This window comes from Alosa alosa, chromosome 7 (genome assembly GCF_017589495.1).
Source record: "Alosa alosa isolate M-15738 ecotype Scorff River chromosome 7, AALO_Geno_1.1, whole genome shotgun sequence".
Taxonomy (NCBI): domain Eukaryota; kingdom Metazoa; phylum Chordata; class Actinopteri; order Clupeiformes; family Clupeidae; genus Alosa; species Alosa alosa.
In genome coordinates, this window is record NC_063195.1 from 29,080,173 (window position 1) to 29,105,704 (window position 25,532).

At 42.4% G+C, this 25,532-nt stretch overlaps 2 protein-coding genes across 3 annotated transcripts in view; both read left to right on the top strand.

Moving 5' to 3' along the window:
• The first annotated feature begins 42 nt into the window (after positions 1 to 42).
• On the top strand, positions 43 to 7,546 carry LOC125298224 (nicotinate-nucleotide pyrophosphorylase [carboxylating]-like). Its single transcript, XM_048248930.1, has 5 exons — positions 43 to 261; positions 580 to 857; positions 1,462 to 1,772; positions 2,453 to 2,584; positions 7,321 to 7,546. The coding sequence occupies exons 2-5, from the start codon at positions 614 to 616 to the stop codon at positions 7,522 to 7,524; spliced, it is 891 nt and encodes a 296-aa protein (XP_048104887.1). The 5' UTR covers positions 43 to 261; positions 580 to 613; the 3' UTR covers positions 7,525 to 7,546.
• A 3,571-nt stretch (positions 7,547 to 11,117) lies between these two features.
• LOC125298393 (integrin alpha-X-like) overlaps positions 11,118 to 25,532 on the top strand; it is a 45,020-nt gene continuing 30,605 nt past the window's right edge. For both annotated transcript variants that reach the window (XM_048249095.1, XM_048249096.1), the window contains exons 1-2: positions 11,118 to 11,235; positions 20,638 to 20,758. In XM_048249095.1, coding sequence (XP_048105052.1) covers positions 11,190 to 11,235; positions 20,638 to 20,758 — 167 coding nt within the window. In that variant the 5' untranslated portion in view covers positions 11,118 to 11,189. The remainder of the gene's footprint in view (positions 11,236 to 20,637; positions 20,759 to 25,532) is intronic.

Consider the following 25,532-nt stretch of genomic DNA (forward strand, 5'->3'; position numbering starts at 1 on the left):
ACGAAACCTTTATTTTAGTGGAGCCCTCTGGCGGCAGCCGTAAAAAAGTTTTAGGTCCGCCAGAGCCCGTCTACGGACCGCTCAATTTGTTTTCACGCATAGGTAACTTTTATTTTGAAGACATGCAACAGTGTACACAATCTCCCAACATTATTGACCCCGAGGGACAGAAAACCAGATTGCTTTTCATCATAAGGTAGTAGGTAGTTTCTGGAAGAATTCTTTGGGACTACCTGAATTTACCGTTTAATTGAGACAACGGTGAGTGTAATAGGCCTACATCATGGCTAATGAGCCAGCCTAAAGGTACAGCCTACGTGCTCTCTGCCTTTTAAGGTGCTAGTTTTCGTTTTGCTGCTAAGTAATGCATTTGCATGCATTGATATTTGTAGACAATAGCCTAAATAATAACCTCTCTAGGCATTCCTTGATGTAAACATAAGATAAGGAACAGATTGTATGGCTAACTGTCACAACCAAATTCTTAGGCCTATATTATCTGTGATTTTTACTTTTATTGTTGTTTTTCGCTTCTGTACACGTCACTGACATGATTTATCATTTCATTTTTCTTAATAGGGCACCTTCCTGTTTTGAACTTACTCAGAACAAGATGTCACGTGATCTTTCACAAACACTCCCCCCTCAAGCGCTGAGCGGGCTGGCACAGGAATGGCTGATGGAAGACACGCCGAACTTTGACCTGGCAGGAGTGTGCGTCGGGTCACGTGAAGTGAAGGCCCGATTGCTGTGCAAATCCCCAGACACTGTACTGGCTGGCTGCCCATTCTTCAACGCAGTCTTCACAGAGCTGGGATGCACTGTAGAGTGGACTTTCACAGAAGGCCAAAACTTGGGTGGGTGAGAGGCTATAGTCAGAGACTTTCTAATGAGGGGAGACAGCGTTCAAAGAGTCTCCCATAGAAATGTGGAAATGTGAAATGTGTTTGTAACGCAAACAGTTGACATATGAATAGAAAGTTGACATGTGAATACTTAGTGGCAATCATGTCTTGTGATCTCGCAGCTGGAGTGAGATTGGTGTCGTGAAGCCTTGCGCACCCGCAGTTCTGCCTGAAAAATTGATGCCCGATGAGTGCCCAAAATCCGTTGCAATTTGCAGCCCAGTGGAGGGACTTGCCTAAAAGGACTTCACTCGGCTGCCAAAGTCCTGAAACTGCTATAGTTTTATGAAATAGTGTTTAGTCTGTGGAGCACAGACACTGGAATGATATTTGATTCCATGTTTTGCTGATTTATCCCAAATCAGTATAGCCACCTCGTCACAGACTTCTATCACTCCTGCTGATGAGAGGTACATGTCAGACGATGGCATAGGGCTTGGAGGGGGGTACATAGCGATGTAGGGGCTCTGCGTGGCAACGGTGTTGATTTGACGCAGAATCATAAAAATTGGGCTTTATGTGGTAACTCCAACGTGCTTCCTCCCTGTGCTCTCAGGACCAGATCCAGTGACCGTTGCAGCGGTGGTGACCGGCCCAGCCAGGTGCGTCTTGCTGGGGGAGCGGCCTGCACTGAACTGCCTGGCACGGGCCTCCGGCATTGCCACGCGCTGCGCTCAGCTGCAGAGTCTGGCCCGCACGGCCAGGTGGCACGGGCAGGTGGCGGGCACGCGCAAGACCACGCCAGGCTTCCGGTTGGTGGAGAAGTACAGCATGCTGGTGGGAGGGGTGTCCACGCATCGGCACGACCTGAGCAGCATGGTGATGCTGAAGGACAACCACGTGTGGGCCGTCGGGAGCATCTCACAGGTATATTCGGCCGCGGGAGGAAGGGAGGACCAGGACTGCCGAATTTTTATCCCCGGAAGGGCTAAAATTTCAACACATGTCTACATTCCACAATCTATAGGAAAGGTGGCCCATATTAGGCATATTGTATTTGAGGAGAGTGGCAATGTGACACCGGTTCTCACATACTGAAAGGGATTTCTCCACATTACTTCCTTTTTACAAAAATCTTAGGCCTGCATTGCATTGTAGGAAATGCTTAATGCTTTTGATACCAGGCTTTCCAGAATTTAATTGAAACTGGCTCTTAAATTCCAATTCAATTCTTGAATTTCACTTGCATTTCAATTGAGGTAGCAAACAGGAAGCAGAATTGCAATTCGAATTGTGTACAACCCTGTTTGATACATACCTTGTACCAGCCTATTTTCTTGTAAAAACTTAATTTGCTTGCATGTAATGTGGCCTTAATGCTGCCCTGTTATACTTCTGATGCGGCCCTCATGTGGCCCTTATCCAGCCAGTTAAAACACTTAATTAGCTTGCCTCTTTTTTTTTTCTTCTTCTTGCTCAGGCTCTGGTCTTGGTTAAGCACCCTAAGAAAATTTCAGTCGTTTTGGTACCATCTACAGAAATGAAATGGAACTGGAAAATTGAAAATGATTGTTGTGATAGCTCACACTCTGGCGTTTGGCCCCTAGGCGGTGGCGGACGCTCGGTCAGTGTGCGGCTTCAGCACCAAGATTGAGGTGGAGTGCAGGAGCGAGGAGGAGGGGAGGGAGGCCGCCAGGGCCGGCGCCGAAATCATCATGCTGGACAACTTTAAGCCTGAGGTGAGGCCCTGCTCCGAGTGTCCACTTTTCTCTTTAGACGGCCCTTCAGCAAAGCAGAACAGACCTGTGAGGATTTGTACTTGTCTCGGAAACAAACAGTGACCTACTCTTCCTCAGCCAATCAGCACATGGCTTAAGGCGCACAGGCGGGCCAGTGTAATTGTCTTGGCTGTTGAGCTCAAATATCAACTACCTTTCACCGGAATCATAGACTAGACCTTTAAGTCCCTTGAGTCATAGACTAGATCGTTATGTTCCTTGAGTCATAGACTAGACCTTTAAGTCCCTGGAGTTGCTTCACCGGAATCATAGACTAGACCTTTAAATCCCTGGAGTCATAGACTAGACCGTTATGTTCCTTGAGTCATAGACTAGACCTTTAAGTCCCTGGAGTTGCTTCACCGGAATCATAGACTAGACCTTTAAGTCCCTGGAGGCGCTTCATATTGAGGCCTAATTTGCTACCCTCTCAGGGCAGGACCTGGTTAGACCTTTCATAGCAGTCCTTATGAGTGACTACGGAAGTGAAAGCACCAGATATGAACATTAACCTTATTTCTACACAACCAAGACCTTTCACTTGCTGAGTGTTTAAAGTTTTTACGTGTTCTATGTGCTGTCTGCCTCTGGTCTTTCCCTGGCAAGAAACGATGCAAAAACACAGTATTCTTTGCATTTTCAGCAGATTTGAAAACAGTCGGTCAACCCCAAACACACCACAGTTGCCCGAGGTTTTCACTTCTCATTTGTAATTATAGTCAGTCTTACAGACTTGGCTGTCAGTCTGGGGTCTGACTCTGTTAGTAACGCACAGACATTTCCCACACGGACATTTCATTTAGTGTTTTTCCGCCGTGTCTCGCAAGCCGCATGCAACTGCATCATCACACAGGTGTGAAAAGCCCACACGAAATAACTTCCTATGTTCGAGAACTGTGCAGCTGTGAAAGAAAAGGTTTCTTTATTTGACTTGCAAATTCAAACAGCTTAGACACTTCTATCTGTGTGAGTTTTTTTTATGAGAAATATCCGCAAGCATTTAGGTCAAAGGTTTTGCCTTATCTGACGCTCGGCACAGAACAGTTCACGAGTTCCTATATTTATCCATTTGGTCTCAGCTTGATGTGATGTTGACTGTATGCTCCTTATATGTTGATATACCTTCTCCCTCGACATGGCAGTAACCTACAGAAAGGCATTAGGGGCCTGACATTTTCCCTCTCACCTTGCTTCTTATCCCCACACACACACACCCCTCCTTTGCTTTCTGGTGCTGTTAATGCCAGTTTATAGTCCAGCACCGGTCATCAACCAACAGCACCAGAAAGAGTGTGTGAGTGGTGAGTGTGTGTTACAAGCAGTACAGCAAAGCCAGTAGCTCAAAACTGTACATCAGTGTATAATTAAGCAATAAGCCTCGAGAGGCCGTAGCAGTGATTTTTAGAACAGCTAAGAGGCACTGTTAGGCACAGTGCGCAAACTGCTCATAATTGAGTTTGTTTGATGGAGTGCAGAAGACAGCGTGTGGCTATTTCTGCTGATGTTCAAGGTTCTTGACCAAGACTGGGGAAAAAAAGCAGAACAGAGAAGCTTTGAGAAGCATTGTCACACCTTCTTTCACACCACTAAGTGGACCACCTTCATCGCGTGGTTGAAACGTAAATGTGAAAGTACGCCTTGAACAGAATATTTCTCCACAGCTATGAGATCGAGAAGTGTGATAATGAAAGTATTTCTGTGTGGTCACCCTCATTAGAAAAAAAAACACAATCAACATCAGTGGACTATCAGCTGACTTAACCCAATAGTGGCCACATCTGAGGTGGCAGAACACACAGCGTAATGTAGATAACGACACAGTCATAAAAACTATGTTTAAAAACGTCTTGACAAATCTGTGAGGAGGAACATGCCATAATAATTTGCGACCACCAGTACCCTTCAAAATGTGAGAAGTCAGTATTAAATGTGAAGGTGGAGTTAGCCACCAATAAATGAAATGCTCTGACATCCAAATCTAAAAGATGAGTCACCTGTGGAAGATGCAACAATCATAGACATGGGTCCATGGGCTGTGACAAATAATTGATTGCTAATATGCACTGTAAAAAAACAAAAACGCTTCTAGCACAGCCCTTGGCTCCATGCACTGGAAACAAAGCGCTGGCAGCCTGCCTACCAACAATAGCAGCACACTGTGTGGAGTCTCTCGGTGAGCACTGAAGGGAAGGGTGAGCAAGCTCTCAGGTAGGGGTGTCAAGGTACACATATTCGTACCAAACTGTTTGGTTACTGGACATTAGGTTCAATACAGATCTGTACTGAATGTACCAAAGCCGTGGCCTACTGGTTAGGGCTTTGGGCTTGTTACCGAAGAGTTGCCGGTTTGATCCCCGACCAGTAGGAAAAATGTGGGCAGGGGAAGTGGTTGAACGCTGCTCTTCCATGCCCACGTCCACGGCTGAAGTGTCCTTGAGCAAGGCACCTAACCCCCGCTGCTCCGGGTTAGTGTGTGCTTCACCTCACTGCTCATTGTGCTCTTTGCCTCAATGTGTGCTCTGTGTGTATCACTAATTCATGGATGGGATGAATGCGGAGACCAAATTCCTTGTATACGCAAGTATACTTGGCCTATGAACCTGATTTACATCAGGTTTTAGGCTTTTTTGCTCGCGGACCATGTTTTAAATTTGAGTTCCTACAAACAAGTGGTGGACCATATGTCAGTTTAGTCAATTAGCGTCAAAAAACATTTGACACCTTTTCAAAATACTATACCCGTTGTGCATCAGCAATATTGTCAGTCAATTTTAGGTTAGCAATACCAACAAGCTTACTGTACCGAAAAATTAACCAAACCATGACTTCAAAACCGAGTTACACACCGAACCGTAATTTTTGTTTACAGTTACACCCCTACTCTCTGGTGTGTGTGTTTTTTTTGTCTTTGGTTCAAATATACTGGGATCACTCTGGAACTTTAAGCACCGTGTCACTTTAACTTGACATCTGTCACTTTAGCATCCTGGACTGTCATCCAGGTCGAAGTATGTTTATGTCATGATGAGTATGATGCCCTCTTTTTTATCTGCTGTGTCAAGTGTGATTCTGTGTGGGATACTGTACAGAAGGGCCATAAAGATGTTCTGTGTCTTTTTGTGTCTTTGTTGATGTCCTGTCATGAGCACACTGAAGCAAATCCCCTACAAACTTGCACTGAGTTGTATGGTAATAAAGTATTCAATCTTAAATCATATAATGTTGCAAAAAAAATGCCTAAAGGCAACCATTTTGTCATGCTCTGACGAAGGATGTGATGCTGAAACGCATAGGCATGTTTTGACGGAATAGAGATTGAAGACTATTTGTTGAGTGCCTCAGATTTTTTTTTAGAACATTTTCAACTCTTTGGATCCCTGAAGAGCGCCAGAGTAACACCCAGTCCTAAAACCTAGCGGCAACTCCTTTAGAGTTGTTTGTGACGAAATAATGCTTTGAACAAAAGTGTCTGCCAAGAAACATAAACATAAAAAAACTGTGACCTCATCCTGCAACGCTTACCCTACTTTTAAAGGTAGGGAAGGAGATACAGGAAAATTAAAAAAAGAAAAGTTGGATTTTGAATATATATTGAAGAAATCATTCTTCTCCCCTGGCTGCCCACCTCCATGTTCTGAAAATGGGGAACTAGCAGATATTACGCTTAAGATAGTTACGCGTGCCCTAGTGATAAACCCACACTTTCTCATTTCCCCAAAGTGCTTGACACTTAGAGAACTAAATGTCCCTCTCTGAGATTTCAGGCACATTCATTTGGCCTGTTTTTAGAGCCCAAGCATAGGAGTAGGGCTGTAACTCAGAACCAAGCCGGGCCCAAACGAAAAGACCTGGGTGACTCATGCCATATATTTTTATGCCAAAAATAGTTCCTTTTTTTACTCATTACACAACACACAGCACATGTTATCAACGATCTTATGCAGTTTGCCACACTGTTTTTCCCTCCCCCTGCCCCCTTCTCTCTCTCTCTCTCTCGCTCTCGCTCACTCACTCACTCACTCACTCTCTCTCTCTCTCTCTCTCTCTCTCTCTCTCTCTCTCTCTCTCTTCCCTCCTCTCTCTCTCTCTCACTCTCTCTCCTCTTCCCCCCTCTCTGTCTCTCCTCTCCCCCCTCTCTCTCTCTCTCTCTCTCTCTCTCTCTCTCTCTCTCTCTCTCCCCTCTCTCTCACTTGCTTTATCTCATCATAGCTCAGGCTCTGCTGTGCTAGTTTCAGATGTGGAGGCTAGATTAGCCTGCTAATTGGTGGAGGAGGTGTTGAGTAAGACCAACTGTCACACTCAACTGGTGAGATGGGTTTTTTTTGCACTTGTGTCAGTCTGTCCTTCAAAGTACGACATGTCAGGGTTGTCTTCATCCCATGGGCTGAGTCACTAGTGGAGTGCATTGCGCAAATCTATGCTGTTTGAAAATGTAAGTTCATCAGACTTTTCAGAAGCACCACTCGGGCTGCTTCCTTTTTGTGCTGTCTTTCTAATGCCTTCTTCCCTCTGCTCTGCTAGTTTCAGATGTGGACTGTCTCACTCGACTGGTGAGATAGGGGTGTTTTTTCGTGCTGTCTTTCTAATGTCTTCTTCACTTTCGCCACATGCCCCTTCCTCCGGTGTGCGCTCCTCAGGAGTTGCCTGACCAGTTGCTTGGGTCTTGAACTTGTGCCCGCCTTCTTGCTCGTCCACAGGACCTTCACGTCGCTGCCCAGGCCCTAAAGCGAGACTTCCCGGGCGTGATCATAGAGGCCAGCGGAGGGGTGACACCCGACACCCTTGCCCAGTACTTCTCCCCGCACGTGGACGTCATCTCCCTGGGCTGCCTGACCCAAGGGTGCCCTGTCTCCGACTTCTCCCTCAAGGTGCAGCGCCCCGACCCCCAGGTTGGACAGTGAGGCAGGAGCTTGGTGGACTGGATGGGGGTCTTTCTGGATTCATTCCTGCTCACTTCCAGTCACTAATGCCTCCATTTGTTTGGATCCTCAATGTTTAAGTGACATGAGCTTTTCTGTGCCATGGTGATCACAGGACTTCAGCCCGTCTTGTCATACGCCTAGTGGACAAATGCTTTACCATCTCATCATTACTGGTGTCATCAAGGACTTGAATTTACCCAATCAGTGTTACTATAACCCTAGTATTTAATTAATACCTAAAAAAGCTCACATTCCAGTATAAAAGATACATTTTGCATCCTCTCATTTAAGCAGATTGCAGCCTTAAATAGTTAGACAGACTATAACCCTAGTATTTAATTAATACCTAAAAAGCATTCCAGTAAAATAAGTATACCATCCTCTCATTTATGCAGATTTTAATGCAGGCTTTCTTTCCAGAATACAGCAGGTAAAGCTTTTACTTTTAACACCTGTTTCTAACGTAACATGCCCTTATGTATGTTTGATACAGTATTGTAAGACAAATAAAAAGTGGTCATGAGCTTGTAATGAGCTGCTGTCAGCTGGTTGTATGCAACACTGAACAGGCACCGTGAGAGGTGATGCATCTCACCTGTTCTGCCTGGATTTTCCAACTGCACCTTTTCCCTCAGAGTGCACAACTACCAAGTGCACATAGGTCCTCAATCCATCTTGTACCTTTACCTCCTAAAAGTATGCATCTGGTGTAGTGTCATCGGAGAGTGCTGTGGTGTCTGTCGTGATGTAGTGAATAGAAAGATTACACTATTAGTTACTGACCACTGGTCAGATAGTTAACGAACATAACTCCAATGCTTCTCTATTGTGATGACCCTGCCACTCACAGTTGCTGAATGACAAAGCCCATGCTCATGCTTCACCCCTTTGCCAACACAGAACCTGAAAACTCAGAAGACAGGATGGACAGCTGTTAATGGTGAACCTCCCTCACTTCTTTGAAAACTATCTATATGCCCGGTTAAGATCGTGCTTATTGTTTGGGCCAATCAAATTGATTAGGAAGGCTTTGTTTGATGATGGACAGATGAGCAAAAGTCACCTTGAGCGCACCTGAGTTGATTTTGTTTACAACAAAATTATTGATGTTGGAGAAGCAAAATGTCCACGGACGTTGTCTTTTGTACAAGATATTGACAGTGCACTGCCAACTTTAAAAGACAAACAGAAAACTAAACAGAAACAGAAACAGAAACCGCAAATTTTGCAAATAACTTCGGGCTGGCTTCCAGCTAGGTTGAAAAACGTCTCATAATAAAATCCAGATGGTATACCCCACTCAAATTTGGTAAGAATTCAAGTTTAGCTAGGCCAGGCTACCACAAGGGTGAACTCCAGCGTCTGTATTAGGCTATGTCTGATCCATAAAGCAGGCATGGCCGTTGTAATCGGTCCATGGAAGCATGGAAGAGGTACCAAGGTCCAGAATCTGTTTGTGACGGGTCAATGCTGCCAACATGGCCTCTGTGACTAGTCAATGCAGCCGGCAGAGTGCCACTAGGGGGAGCTCTAGAGACTGTTCCATGACGTCTAATAGTTAACACACAGATCATTTCAGCAGGAACAACCCTTGATAGCAGTCATAAAATGGTTGCATAGTGGATAGTGTTTTGATCCTTTTCATTCAGATTATTATGTCAATGTCAATGTAGCACATTTAACAACAACAGTTGACCAAAGTGCTGATTATGATGTCATTACACTATCATATACTTTTTGATCAGGTATTAGTTTATAGTGGCATAGTCGGTCAGAATAGATTCTTGCGGTTCCCCTAGTTGCATCATGCTGGCGGCATCGGCTGCATTGGCAGCATACCGTAAGCTTTGACTAAGCTCTGTAGCTCCCCTTAGGGACACTCTGCTGGTGGCTGAAACCACAAAGGCCATGCATTGACCGGTTACGGCCATTCACAGTGGCCATGCTGGTGGTATTCATGGTCACGGACCGCACTTTGCAGCTCACCCTAGTGGTTCTAACCATTATTATTACACGCCCTGAGGAATTACCCGTGAAGCTACAACCCCATCTCCACCTTCCTCATTATCATATTAAGTGGAGGACATCAGAGTCATGCTTTAATTATGACAATCCAGTGTTGTGTGTTGATCTGCTAAATATAATGCATTCTCAGTTTATGTTTTGTATAAAACATTTTTGTATTGCTTGATCTAAACATGGCATGGAGCTAGTTTTGTTTCTACGTAGAAGACTCAACCGCATTCAATAACTGATGTGGGAATGTGTCGCCCATTCAGCATTCATTTTGTGGTCTGCTTTTTGTAGGTGAAAGAGTGCTGTGTACAAAGAGCACGTAGTGTTGAGGAAAGGAGCGGGGTGGAGGGGTGCACTCTTCAGAAAAGCTTTACTGAGCCACCAACCGAGTACGGCTTTTTATATAGAGAAAACAATACTAGGTAGAAAGAGACCGGAAATGTTGATGTGTTGTGTGCGTGTGTGTGTGTGTGTGTGTGTGTGTGTGTGTGTGTGTGTGTGTGTGTGTGTGTGTGTGTGTGTGTGTCTGCGTGCACATTTTTTGGGGTTTGGGGACGATGGACGACTTTGACATGGTAGTCATAGTATGATAAAGTCGTATGTCAGGGGGCCAGACCAAGTTTGCTGAGAAGGCTGTGAGAAGTGTGAACAGATGCCTGAGCTTCATGTACTACATGCGGTCGTGGAGGGAGGGGGAGGGATGGCGCACCCTTCCTGTTGCAAGTCAGCCACAGTTTCTGGGTGATGATATCAAAAAGAAGGCCAATGCTAAAAGTAACTATTCACTTGACCAGAGAACATGTACAGACTATAATGTAAAATAAAATCATGCGGGTAGTTATTTTAGAGAGGAGTGGAGAGAACTGCATTTCCCACGATACCGTTTTTGCCTTATTTGGAAAAAAAAAATCTTTCATGTGTGGTGTCCACATTTAGTGTTGGATGGAGATGTATCTGTTTAAAAAATTATCTTTTAATCTGGACATCATGCAACATTGGACTTAGTCTACGTTGGCCTCTGTTTAGTCTGCTTTTGTATTATTCATTGTAGTTTTACAGAGATGATATTCATTATCATAATTAAACATTTTAAACATTAATAAACAAATGAATAACTAAGGCCGTGCAGAATAACACAGTACTCCAATATACCCAAATTTCACACATGCAAAATTCACATTTTTTATTCAACAAAATCTAAAAAGACATTCCTTATTGTTGTCAGCTTAATTCTGACATTTACTCCTTTGTTGCATTGTGTGCACTAGCTTTAGATAACTTTCAAATAAATCACTTTTGGAAAACAAAGAGCACAAAATAATAAAAAAGAAATATAAAAATGTGGATCATTTTCATCATACTTCATGCATGAATGTCATATTTTGTGGCTCCTTAAAGTCTGCCACCATATGATAGTTGACGGTGTGCCTCGTTTCAGAAGAACGGTAAGGTGAAGAAACAGCAGAAGAAGAGGAAATTACGTAAATCAAAAAAAGGAGAAAAAGACCAAGGAACTGTGTAACGCCCATGTCTTCAGTTATCAGAAGCCTGAGAGAGTGCGCACAGGAAGCGCGGCGCTGCTGAGTGAGCAGTGTTGGACTGGCTCTCTGTGAAACCCGCTGGTGAGGATGGCTGTGATCAGACCCCTCCATCTGGTGGTCCTCTGGACATCAGGTAGGTGGCTGTTTTTACCGTGGTGCTACTTTAGTCCTCATTTGTCCAGATCTCAGGGAGGGAGGGAGGGAGAGAGAGAAAGAGAGAGAGAGGGAGAGAGATGGAGGCACTGTCAGAGCAGACGCTCAGGCCTCAGCAAAGACACTAGCAGGGGCTACAGGGTTGCTTTTATGCTCTTGTACCCGTTTTAACCTTCACCATTATCCTTCCCAGCATCCCCTGTGATGTTTATGTTGATTTCAGTTCTTATGTTTAAAGTCTGTGCAAGTATGTTTCTCTCATAAAGAAATTCCAGTACCAATACAGTATACCGTATGTCTGCATTGCATTCAAATATTGTTCATTTGAGATCTGTATATTAGCTAATTGTATATACCTTAGATTTGAATGGGGTAAAATATCCAAGTAAAAGTAAGGTTTCACTGTAACACAGGCTTCCACTTTAAGCTAAAGGTGTCTAACGTGTAAAACATGCTCACAGGTTTTTTTTTCTTCTTTAAAAAAAAAAAAAAACTCATGTTTTTAACCTTTTTTGCCACATGCTCTTCCTGTTTTGTTGAGCGTTGTTCTCCATTCCTTTCTTGTGATTTTCAAGTCAAACGTGTAGTCTTGCTGCTCTCTGGGCTGCTCTTCTTCCCTCTCTCTCACACACTTACATCTGCGGCAGCTCAAAACGATACTATATTTCAGCTGACAGCGCCATTACAGTCTGGGCTCATGCAGTTGATACAGCCAGCTATGGCTTACTACATCTACACTCTTAAAATGAATGTGTTGAAAATAACACAACTTGTGTTATTTTTTAACACATCTCTATGTCCAGATTGGGGCAACACAGTTTTAAGAGTGCATTGGCTTGTTTTGGCTAGATATTGACGAACAGCTCTCCATCAACCAATTAAATTGTTGTCAGCAGTGTGTATATTAGTTCACTGTTTCATTGGTTTTGCGGTCACCATATTCAGTGTGAGAGACTTCTAGCAGGAGGAAGGTTAAGCTTCAGACTACACTCTTAGAACGAATGTGTTGAAAACAACACAACTCGCGTTGTTTTTTAACACATCTCTGTGCCCAGATAGGGTCAACACATTCGTTTTAAGAGTGTACAGAAGGAAATTCTGGGATTGGACTTTTTCTGCTGGGACTGAATGCAGGGCCTCCAAGCCCATATGAGTTTAGAAAAGAACACCACAGAAGAAGTCCTGTTTCACATCCTGCTGCAAGTTTCCTGCCTACTATTGAGCTACACTTTGGCAAGGTATTCGTTGCATGAATCTTCATAATCCATTAGCTCTAGTTGAAGATTTTGGTTCCAAAACGCTATATCCTCCATTTCAATTAATTAATTAATTAATTAATTAATTAAATTAATTATTTTGTCAGTTTCAGTGTGCAATTGTAATTGGGTTACTGTTATTTGATTTATCTTTATTCAATCAAAACAAAAAAAACTGCAATTTAATGGAGATTACCTGAAATACACAATTAGATAACATGACTTATTAATGTTTTTAAAAATGGAGATATAGCATTTTGGAACTCTTCAGTTCTCTTCAGTATAGACAATATCATCTAGGGGATCGGTAGAGGACACTACTGTGAGATTTTAGCACCACTATGAGATCCCACGGGGGGTATTGATGCTGTTGACTTAGCATCCTTTAGGAAACGCGACGCCAGGGGATGTTTAGCCAGTGTCACGCCTGTCCATCCCGCGTGACATGCAGACAGCCATCTTGTACATCTTGAGGGTAGAGGCGGGGTGTTTCAAAAAGTTAGCACTGACTCTATGGGATACATTAATGGGTCACAAACGATATCAGTACACCAGTTGACAAACACACACCATTTTCAGAGTTGAAGGACCGTGTAAATGGGACCCTCATGCTCTAAATCATTTCAACACCTAGACGGGAGTTGCCCAATCGTTAACTGTTCAGGGGCCAGGTGGTCAGTTGCCATTTCTCTTGGTCTGGGTTCCAAATTCAGTCAGGAGGTCCCTGTGGGCTGGCAGCTGCCAAGGCTGGTCGCTGAGCATTGTCTGTCTGACACCCATATGTGTGTCAACCAGTGCAGAGTGGTAAGGATTACCAGGTGGCTGTCCAGGTGCATTCTGTCCAGTAGCGCTGGAATGGGCGTGAATGGGGAAAAGACATAGGAGTGTTTGCGGCCATGGATGCGCTAACGTGTACAGCGGTGGGTTGTCGTCGTGAGTTGAGAAGCACAGCTTACAATGGGTGTCCCCTTCCGATGCAAACAGGTCGACCTGTGCAGCAGTGAAGAGTCGTCATATCTCCGGCACCACCTGCACATTCAGACACCATTCAGCCTAAAAATATACAATGCAAAATAAGTGATTGCAAATATGCACACCCCCCTTAAAGGGAGAGGAGGTGAAGCACACACTAATCCCGGCACAGTGAGCTGCCTGCAACAACAGCGGCACTCGGGGAGCAGTAAGGGATTAGGTGCCTTGCTCAAGGGCACTTCAGCCGTGCCTACTGGTTGGGGTTCGAACCGGCAACCCTCCGGTTACAAGTCCGAAATTGGTCTACAACTTGACAGGATCAAGATTGTTTTTCTTAAGCAGTGGTGTTACAATGTCTTTTTTGAGGCAGGTGGGGAGGATTCCAGACAGTAAGGAGGTATTAACAATGTCTAGGACATCAGCAGCCAAACAGCTGAATACCTTTTTAAACAACTTGGTGGCACTGATTTAAGAGCACATGTTGCTGAACTTAATTGCTACACTACTACTTCTAGCTCACAAGGTGAAGCAAATAGGCAGACATTATTATAGTAGGCCTAACCTGAAGGCTAATGAATAACTGGCAGCATGGGGCGTTCAGAAACGAAAGCTACAATGTTTGATATGATGCTGCTGCTGTCTTAAAAAATAAAAAAGCCTTTCTAAATAGCCTCATCTGGAGTATCCCTACACAGCACAGTTTAACATGTAAGCTAATGTGAACACTGACAACATTAGCCTATTAGTTTGGACAAACAGCAGAATCTGCATAGCCTAGGGTGCAGATTAAACCATTTGAAATCAGCTTTGCACATGCAAACCTAGTCTATATTGAATGTAATAATGTTGTCTAAAATATTGTTTGTCTCAAACAATTTAATTTATGGTTTGGTTCAACTAAGACAATCTTAACATGGGCTCTAAAAGGCTCCTGGGCTGGTCTGTGGTAAAAGTGTCAAAGGCTGCTATTACTAGCAGTGCATATGAATATGTAAACCATTATCTGAGTAGGCTATTACGATAGAAGATAGCCTAAATTTGTTGTCAGCTTTTAAGAGTAAGCTATCAATGCACACAAAATAAGTAGGCTAATGTATCAGGGCTCAGGCATGGGCCAGACTGTTTAAGTTATGAAAATGGGCTGGATATAGGCCAGCCATCTTAAAAGATGTCTGATAACCTTAAGGTATAGATTTTGTCTTTGCTTTAAGCTCTGAACAATGTCCAAGCCAAAATATCAAGAAGAAAGAAAACTCAAAAAGATAGCAAACACCCAAATGAGCTTCTGTGCACGTCCCTGATGAAGACAAAAGAACACTACAAACAACTCAAAGAAAAGGTTATTGAAAACCAAAGTGAGAGGATGGAAACTGAAGTTCAGTGAAATCCATCATTAAGGAATGTAAGAAATATGTGCAAATCTGCCTAGAGCAGGCCGTCACCACAAACTGAGTGACTGTTCAAAAAGAATAATAGTGGGGTAGGCCTATGACAACTCGGAAGAAATTAAAAGCTTCAGCAGCTGAGATGAGATAATAACCTGCAAAAATGTTTGCCTGAGTTCTTCACCAGTCAAAGCTCTATGGGTGAGTGGCAAAACTCTAATTAAATCTTGACTAAAGTTTGCCCAAAGACATGTGGGAGACTCCAAAACCCTGTACATCACCAAAACCGCACCATCCCTAATTTGAAGCATGCTGGTAGCAGCATCATGCTGTGGGGATACTTCTCGACAGCAGGCCCAGGAAGACTTGTAAAGGTAAAAGTAAAATGAATTCAGCAAAATATATGGAAATCCTGGAGGACAATCTGATTCAGTCCACAAGAGAACTACGACTTGGGAAAAGACTTACTTTCCTGCAAAACAATGATCCGAAGCATACAGCAAAAACTACACAGAAACGGTTTAAAGACAACAATGTGCCCAGACCTCAATCCTATTAGAAAATATGTGACTGGACTTGGAAAGGGCTGTTCAATCCCCTTTCAACCTGACAGAGCTTGAGCAGTTTTACAAAGAAAAATGGAGTAAAACTGCAGTAAAAAAAAATGTGCAAGCCTAACTGAGACCTATTCACACAGGCTCCATGCTTTAATTGCAGCCAAATGTGCATTTACTAAATGCCGACTTGAAAGGGGTAAATATTTATGCAATAATTTATTGTGCATTATATATTTTTAATTAATTAATATTACTTTGTAGAAATCTGCTTTCACTTTGACATTAAACATTAAAGAGGGGATTTTTGTCAAGATTCCATTTATAAAAGCTAAAGTGGATATATCCAGGGAGGGTGAATACTTTTTTATAAGCACTGTAAATTACTTGTGTTTACAGAATGGTATGTCTTGGTTACAGATTCTGAATACATTAGACATGAAATTGATGCCGTAGAACTCAACTGAAAGAGAACCAGCAAATTCCACTAAATTCTGAATATTCTTCATGTTTCAATGTCTCTTGAAAACACAGCATATTGCAATCTACAGTGATCTAGATTTATTTTAAACTTTAAGTGAACACATTTTTGCTGCTAAGTGATGCAACCGTATGTATAGTTTCATTAGTCTATTAATGTGGTGAATGTGTTAAAAAGTAAACTCTGCACTGACATCAGCGTAAAAAAACCTCGACTAGAGCAGACACACTGATGATGCAACATTTGGTTGCGTAAGACCAGTCCATGTCTTAACAAACAGGGACCAGTCCATGTCTCTTTAACAAACATGGACAAGGATACAAGGAAGTTTATTGTCACATGCATATAGTTACTGGAAGTAAGAAATGCAGTGAAATTAAGGCCTTTTCACACAGAGATCCCGCTAAATTTGCGAGAAGAGGAGACATCTTTTTGCCGTCTTTTTGTGTCTGAAAGCGAGGTGAAAATTTGCCGGCCTGCTGATCTGTTCACATGATGCGGCATTTTGGGGAGGCAGGATCAGCTATAGTAAATTAAATTGTGACGTGCAACAGGGGGCGTGTAGAGTGATAGTCGTAAGCCTTATTATGCGTGCGTGGGGCTTCAGATAGCAGGTGCATGTGTGTGATTTCAAAAACCATGGTGGGAGAACCGACTGCACTTTGGTTAGCTTGCATTTGCTTTGCTGTTGCTGTTAGAATGTTAGATTCTTGCGATAGATTCAGACAATAAAAAGTAATTTGGAAGGGAAATTGAAGAGAAAAGTTGCCCTTTATGTTAGCCGTGATTCCCCTTTGAAAATCAGAGGTTCACAGGCTACTGTGGCCTTGGTCAGTGGCGCCGCCAGCCGTAATCCTGTACTCACTGTGCGTACAATTTATTCATGAAATCATTCAATATTACAACAATAAAAAATAGCTTGTGTATTGCCTTAATTGAAACATGCTTCGCGCACAAATGATAGCATAGGGCAAAGAGAATGGACATCTCAACATAAGGATACATTAGAAGATGATGATTGGTTTGTCACACGACGTGATAAGCAGTTCTGGCGCTTAAAAACGCAACGTTCCATTCAGTCATAAATCATTTAAGCGTAGGCCTAGTGCTCGTCATGAAAAGAAAACAGCAGCTTAATATTTTCAGGTGTTTAACAGTAGGCCTTGTTAGCAGTTATGCCGAAGGCAGTGAGATTATTAGGCATTGCATCCTGTCACTCTGTTTGGAACATCGCAGTTCGGGTTGATCCTAATTGTTAGGATACAAGGATACAAGGAAGTTTATTGTCACATGCATATAGTTACTGGAAGTAAGAAATGCAGTGAAATTATGTCTGGTGTCAGCCTATTTGTGCATTAATGGGGGTAGTAGATTAAGTGGCAAGGGCTGCATAAAAAAGGTGGGGGAGGATTGGGATTGGGTGGGGGGCACCAACAAGGAGCACCCAAGAGCAACCAGTTAGGTTACCATAGCTGTCTTTTCTCTAGGCCTGGGCCTATCGGAAATCGCGGCATAAGCACATTGGTTCCTTTTTTCTTTTCTTGTTCGCGTGTTGGGTAGTGAAGCGATAATGCATTTAAAGCATGTGAGCCAGAGCCGATATGGCCAGAGCTGCTGCTCTGTATAGGTATTCTGTCCCACCCAAATTTGCTGAACTACTTGCGAAGTAGCCTATTATCACAGACATCACTATCACACGAAAGAGCTTTTTTCTCAGCTTTTAAACGAAGTTGTTGTGGTAAACGGTTCGCGAGAAAAGTAACTTTAATTTAATCATATTTTTGCGCCCGTCTCCCTACCCATTCATCTTGGTGGAATACTTCGCGAACTTTACCTCAACACATGACAAACCATATATCAGAATAAACAGCAGACCTTACCGAATACAAAGGTGTAAAGCATGCCCATGTACAGTTAGCCATTCCAGAGTAATCCGGTTTTGAATTTGCAGCAATGTCTTTATGCATGTCTCCAACTTTGCGGTTCCTAATGTGTTTAAATTGTTAGGTCTACATGATTTTTTATAACAGGCCAAATACAAAACAAATGTTACAAATATCGCCTAGATATCTGTAAGCATTACAATCAGAGGATATACATATAGGGCAGACAGACGCTCATGAGTTCATGCTTTGTTTTTTCGCTGGATTTTAGGATAGCCTATCATGGCAACTGATTGCATTCCAAGCTACAGTCAACTCTAGCAGGCATTGAATGACTGGAGACTTTGTGAATTTATAGATTGACATAATGTGCTGTCTCTGCTATTGCTGCTTTTGATCAGTTAGATTTATTTGCAATCTCCAGTGGTGGGCTGGACATAGATTCTAAATGCCCGCCCAGATTCCCCTTTCCGCCTTGACCCATGCACACTGGTGCCGGAACGAAAAAACTCGGCAAAATGTCTAGGGGGCTTGGTAGTAAATTTGGCGAGACACTTTGTCCCGCCGTTCCGCCTCGGTCTATGTGAAAGGGACAGTCGTTCCGCGATTCTGGTACATTCGCCAGTGTGAAAGGGCCTTATGTCTGGTGTCAGCCTATTTGTGCAAAGTGGGGGGTAAAAAGTGCAGTAGAAGAGGGGTTTAGTAGATTAAGTGGCAAGGGCTGCATAATAAAGGTGGGGGAGGATTGGAATGGGGGAGGGGGCACCAACAAGGAGCACCCAAGAGCAACAGGGGCAAGGAAAAACTCCCTTACCAAGGAAGAAACCTTGGGCAGATCCACGGCTCAAAACATAATCTATTTAAAGAGATGTTTGTTAAAGAGACATGGACTATTTCTGCATCCCTTGCAGAAATTTCAGGTTTCTGGCACACAGTTGCCGTAAATGTGCAGCAAGGTCATATTTTCACAAGCAAATTAGGTGTCTGGCAAACAATTGCGGTTAACTTTTGGCAATGTTGCAGCAAATTTGCAATGTCAAATTAGGTTTGTCACCAGAAGTTCACTAGAAGTTTGGCAAGTTTGGCGACAAATCACTGGCGAACACATTTGCCACAAGTGGCAAACTTCTCATTGTTGCCAGAACTTTTCTGGAAGTTTGCCTCTAGCTGCCAACATTGGCAAACTTCTGGCAATATTTTCTAGTGAACTCATTTGTTTCCCACATCACCCACAAGTTTGCGCAAATCTGCTGCAAACATTTCATTTTTGGTTTACACTTTATTTGACAGTGTCGACATAAGTGATATGACACTGTCATGAACGTGTCATAAACAAGTCATAAACGTTTATGAAATAACACTTCTGTTATTAAGTGACATTCGGTTTTTGTCATAACAAATTAGGGTTAGATTTAGGGTTGGGGTTAGGATTAGGGTTAGGGTTAGGTTTCATGTATCATGACAGTGTCATGTCACTCTTATGTCGATACTGTCAAGTAAAGTGTTACCTTTTTGTAAGGGATGTGTGTGCAGTAAACTTGTATAATTGGAAGAAGTCATGTTGTCAGTCATTCCATTCACCGTAATGTCACACAACAGCTCATTTAGCAAAACGGTCAATAGACCAGTGTGTAACATGTGATTTGATCAGCAGACTTGCCATTGAAAAATCTGTCTTCTAGGGAACCCTTCAACATTTCTTCGTAGTACAGCAGTGAGCTGTGCATGTGTAAATGGTTAATGGCTCAGCATCTGAGTAGAAGGGCGACAGCAGTTGAAACCTCTTCTGAAACCCCCCCTCTGACATTTTCCACCCTAGGCTACCATCACCACTGCAATAGGAGCGTTGCTTGCCAATGGTGTTAGCTCCATCCGATTGCTTTCTGTCGTTTCAAAATTGAATTGTCTGTCTGTGAGTTTCACATTTGTGCAAGTGATGAGCACTGTTTTTCACAACTCAGATGTGCAATTCCTCGACTCTGTGCTGGCGTGCAACTCTGCACGCTTTCACACCATCGCCTCAGTCTTCCCCTGTTGAGTGTCTCACGAATGAGTGTGACGCCTGCGAGGGTACTTGCAAAACCATAATCTGGTCCAAACACTAACAGCTAACGCCCACTGGCAGCGTCTGACACCAAAGTTTAGAACTCCATCACTTTTAGAGCAAAGCCCACTGGTCGCCAAAATATAGAAAATTGTTCTATAGCTTTTTATGCCTTTAATTAGACAGGACAGTGGAGAATGACAGGAACTGAGTAGGAGAGAGAGTGGGGGTGGGATCCGGAAAGGACTACGGGGCGGAAATCGAACCCGGGTCACCAGCGTATGGTGCAGGTGCCCCAGCCAGTCACGCCACGGCCGGGGCCGAAAATTGTTTTATCTCTTGAGTGTGAAATGGATAGACGCAAATGTCTCCGCCGGTGGGAGAGGCTACTTGCATGATCATAATCTACATCTGGTCCAAACACTAACGGTGCTTGTTACTGGCTGTTGGTGTTCCATTCTCCATCATTTGGCTCTGTCTGACTCTCACTGAATAAAGAATAAAATGTAACATGATACAACCTCAAACAGTTCAACTGAGTTACAGTACAGTACAGTACATACAGTATGTCAGTCAGTGGAATGCAGTAAACAATGGATGCTGCACAACTATGGCTATACACAGTATGAGTTTGGACACCATTTTAAATTAATAAGCCTTTTTGATAGGATCTTTTATTGACAAAGTGCTCCCATTCATCCGACACCTCACAATTGCACTGTGGGGGACTTTTAACCTCATGGTACCTCATATCTTTTATTAAATTGAAGCATTACTGATCAGTGCTAAATTCTGTTTTCCCTACAGTGTTCTTTTCTATGGCCTTTAACATAGACATGGAAGGACCCAAGATTTATAATGGATCAGGATCCCGTGAAGACTTCTTTGGATACAAGGCGTTGCAGTACCAGTCTGAAGGAGAGAAAGGGTGAGTGGCAGTTATGTATAGCCTAAAGGATACAGTGAAACCAAACTCAACAGTTAAGTATCCTAAAGGAAACCAAACTCAGCACAAAGTGCCGCCTATGCCCATATTAATCTTGTATTGCCATGAAGGTTGAGAGAAAGAGTGGGAGTATCACACAAAAACATGGAGGAGAAATGTTAAGTGATTAATTAGGCATCCTACAGTAGTCTTTGACACGAACATCCGGGCATTTGTGGCTGGCGTCAGGTAGGCCATGGTGTTGGTTGTGCCGTCATGTTTTATTAGCATAATGAAATAGCAATTTGTATAATTATCCATATGTGTTCACTTATGGCACGTCGGCTACCATAATGGTCGGAAACATATTGTTATTGATGACATATTAAAGAGAAGTTATACAGTATATTGCCATATTGATATTTTGTCCCACACACCTAGTCCAGAGCAGCAGGCAGGGCATGTAGCTCAGCGGTCTAAGTGGTTAGGCTGTGAATCGTAAGATTGCTGGTTCAAGTCCTAGATGATGACGTGATGCTGCATGTCGTGCCCTGGATGTTGCATGTTGTGTCCTGGATGTTGCACGTTGTGTCCTGGAAGACATTTGTTACTCAGACCAAAAGTATTCTTCATGAGTAGCATTTCTCCTACAGCTTTTATCACCCTTATATGGAAGTAGTTGGTAGGTGGGTGGGTGGGTGTCTTTTCACATTTAGGTTGGGTCTATATTACCAGAAGGCCTTATCGCGGAATCAGATGATTCTTTTGGATATCATTAGTTGTCAAGCATACAACTTGTGCATGTTTCAAATCAGTTTATCAAAATTGATGTGAAGTGGATGCTATCCAATAATAAATTATTGGAGTGAGTAGGGCTTGGCCATATTGTTTCGTCTACTAGGCCACATGTCGCCATAATGCTACTCTATGATAAGAACTTCAACTATGTCATCATGTGATGTTGATGCTGTAGTTGCATGTTGGTGTATTGTGCATGTACAGCACCAACACCTGGCATAAGTCAAATGGGAGTTGAAATCTATGGTAATGAATGAGGTGAGTTGTCATTGGCATAAGCTTCCATTGATACTGCATTTTAGTAGATCAGTAGTATTTATAATGCAATGGTAATGTCTCTTTCCATGCATTTTTCACTGAATTTGGAGAAAATGTACTAAAGTGTGATATGTATCTTTATCATGGTATGAGATGACTTATATCATACAGTGGTGTGAAAAAGTGTTTGCCCCCTTCCCTGATTTCTTTTTTTTTTGCATGTTTGTCACACTTAAATGTTTCAGATCAAACAAATTTAAATATTAGTCAAAGATAACACAAGTAAACACAAAATGCAGTTTTTAAATGAAGGTTGTTATTATTAAGGGAAAACAAAATCCAAACCTACATGGCCCTGTGTGAATAAGTGATTTCCCCCTAAACCTAATAACTGGTTGGGCCACCCTTATCCGCAACAACTGCAATCAAGAGTTTGTGGTAACTTGCAATGTGTCTTTCACAGCGCTGTGGAGGAATTTTGGGCCACTCATCTTTGCAGAGTTGTTGGAATTCAGCCACATTGGAAGGTTTTCGAGCATGAACTGCCTTTTAAAGTCATGTAGGTTTGGATTTTCCCCCCTTAAAGGTGCTCTAAGCGATCCTGGGCAACGTCACTTCTGTATAGACCTATGCTTAAGAGGGAGGGAGAAAGTAAAAACCAGAGAGATCAAGGTCTGGAATGATGAGTCTGTTTCCCAATTACAGGGTTGTTTTTATTGCAGATTGGACTGTTTTCACGGACTCTGCTTCAAATATTTATGAACTGGCTGACACCATATGTTGTTATATCTCTTTCTGTGAGGATACTGTTATTCCAAAAAAGCATGTAAAAGTGTATGCAAATAACAAGCCATGGGTCACTCAATCCATTAAACAAGTGTTAATGAAAAAGCATAGCGCTTTTCACAGGTCAGATCAGAAATCAAGAAAGCTGAATTACAGTATAATAGTAATATAGAGGAGAGACTGGGCAGCAATAACTTGAAAGCAGCATGGGATGGTGTCAAGAGAATGACAGGCTTTTATAGAACACAAAACAAGCCAGTCCATATCCCAACTTATGAGAGCGATAGAGATATTTCTGAAGCATTGAACAGTTTTTATTCATGTTTTTTACATTCATGACTTTTCAGATTAACTTAAAAAAATAACTGATGAGCAATCTCTGGTAAAGTCCACTACATGTTTAATTACACAGGAAGACGTAAGGTCAGTACTTAAAAGGAATAAGGTCAATAAAAGTCCAGGATGGGATTACTGGGAAATTGCTAAAGTGCTGTTCAGAACAGCTGTGTGGGGTGTTCGCTGATATTTTTAGAATGTCCTTAAAACAGAGAAGGGTTCCAAAGATATGGAAGGAGTCTACTATAGTTCCAGTGCCAAAAGGCAACACTATAAAGACTTTAAATGACTTCAGACCAGTGGCATTGACCTCCCTGGTCATGAAGTCATTTGAAAAGATAGTGAAATTGTTGTTGTTATTAGGGTGGGTGAGGCCTTGGATCCTATGCAGTTTGCATATAGGGCTAACGGGGGTAGAAGATGCCCAAATTATACTACTAAACCTCCTGTACAGTCATCTGGAAGGTCCTGGCACACACACCAGACTCTTGTTTCTGGATTTTCCTTCTGATTTTAAAGCTATCCAGCCACATGTTTTAGTTAGAAAAATATTATCAGAAATCAATCTTGAGAATAATCTTGTGGGCAGTATTATGGATTTTTAAACCAACAGATCACAGATAGTAAAGGTCAATGGCTGTCTTTCAGAAAGCCGCATCTCTTCCACTGGCTCTCCTCAGGGTTGTGTACTTTCCCCTCTGCTGTACATCCTCTACACAAATGACTGTAGAAGTCAGCATATAAATAGGCACATCCTAAAATTTGTCATTGCTAGTTTACTGCATACACATGAATCCCAGCATGGGCCAGTGGTTGATGGGTTTGTCAGTTGGTGTGATAAGTCTTTTCTTCTGTTAAACATCTCAAAGACAAAATATATGGTCATTGATTTTAGAAGAAATCTTGTTCTCCACCACTGACTCATATAAATGGAAGCTGCATAGAGATGGTTGACCAGTATAAATATATGGGTACAATGTTAGACAACAGGCTCAAATTTGATGTAAATACTGAGGCCATTTGCAAGAAGGGACAACAACGGCTGTACTTCCTTAGGAATCTTAATATGTTTAATGTGGATACGGTTATGCTGTGTTTATTTTACAAATCTTTTATACAATCTGTTTTCACCTTTTCTTTTATTGCCTGGTACGGAGGCAACAGTCTTAGGGACAAAAACAATCTTAGCCATATTGTGAAGGTGGCTGGGAAGTTGATTGGCTGTCCACAGTTGTCCTTGTTGACCATTTATGAGAAGCTGGTCATCCAGAAGGCAAGGTCTATATTGGACTGTAAAAATCAACCCCTTCACTGTTCATTTGAAGCTCTTCCCTCAGGCTGGAGACTAAGAGTCCCATTTTATCCATTCCAATAGGACAAAAAAAGTCTTATTTCTAGTGCAATACGCCGGCTAAATTAGCACAATTTTGCTTTATTGCAGAAACATAGATTGATGACAGTTTCTTAACTTATATTAAATTAACCTGTGCCCCCCTGTACTACCCCCATCTTGTGTTTTTTGTGTATCTTGTGCTATTTATGTGTACCTGACTGTGAGACAAGTTTCCCTAATAATAAAGTTAAACTAGATGTACCGCATAGCGGTACAAAATATGACCGCCGCTCAGTCCTGTACATCCGTTCCACGAAAAGAAATCACACTTCAATTTGTCTCCATATTTTACTCCATCCCCCACTCTTGAAACTTTTGTGTATGCTTGTTTGGCATGCCTGAGTGTGTGTGTGCGGCTGCACAGAAAGTAGCCTACTGGTGCTGAAAAGGTGAATAGATTGTAGAATAGCCAAAAGTAAAAGTAAAAAGTAGTTCATTTAAAATGTACTTTAAGTAGAAGTTACTTAGTTACTTTTTTTGGGGGGTGGGTACCAGAACAACCAGTTTTACCAGAGACTTTCTAATGAGGAGATACAGCACTCAAAAAATCCTCCATAGTAATGCATGGGGTTAGTTTGTATTTGTCTACACATATCACAACCCTTCCGCGGCAAAACGTTGACATGTGAATACATTGAGCCAATCATGTGGTGTGTTGTAAAATACATTGGGCCAATCATTTGGTGTGCTGTGAAGACATCGTGCCAATCACCTGTTGTGATCTCGCTGCTGGAACAAGATTGGTGTCGTGAAGCCTTACGCACACGCATTTCTGCCAAAATAGATGCACGATAAGTGCCCAAAAAGTGTTGCAATATGGCCGCTGAGTGGAGGTACTTGCCTGATAAGGATGTTGAGAAATGGAGATCTATGTGAAAAATCACTGGTGTTCTCCTTTAAGCAGTGGTGGAATGTAACGAAGTACAAATACTTCGTTACTGTAGCCTACTTAAGTAAATTTTCCACGTATTTGTACTTTACTTAAGTAAAATTTATAGTGCATACTTTTGACTTTTTACTTCGTTACATTTTACAGCAATTATCTGTACTTTTACGCCTTACATTTCTACAACACCATCGCTCCTTTTACGATACATTTTATGATCAGTTTTTTTCTTCTCTGACAAACACGCTTGTTTTACCAGGGGCGGGTTGCTACCAAAGATTCTGGAGCCTTCGTGCATTCTTAGAAACATAAGCTTCTAG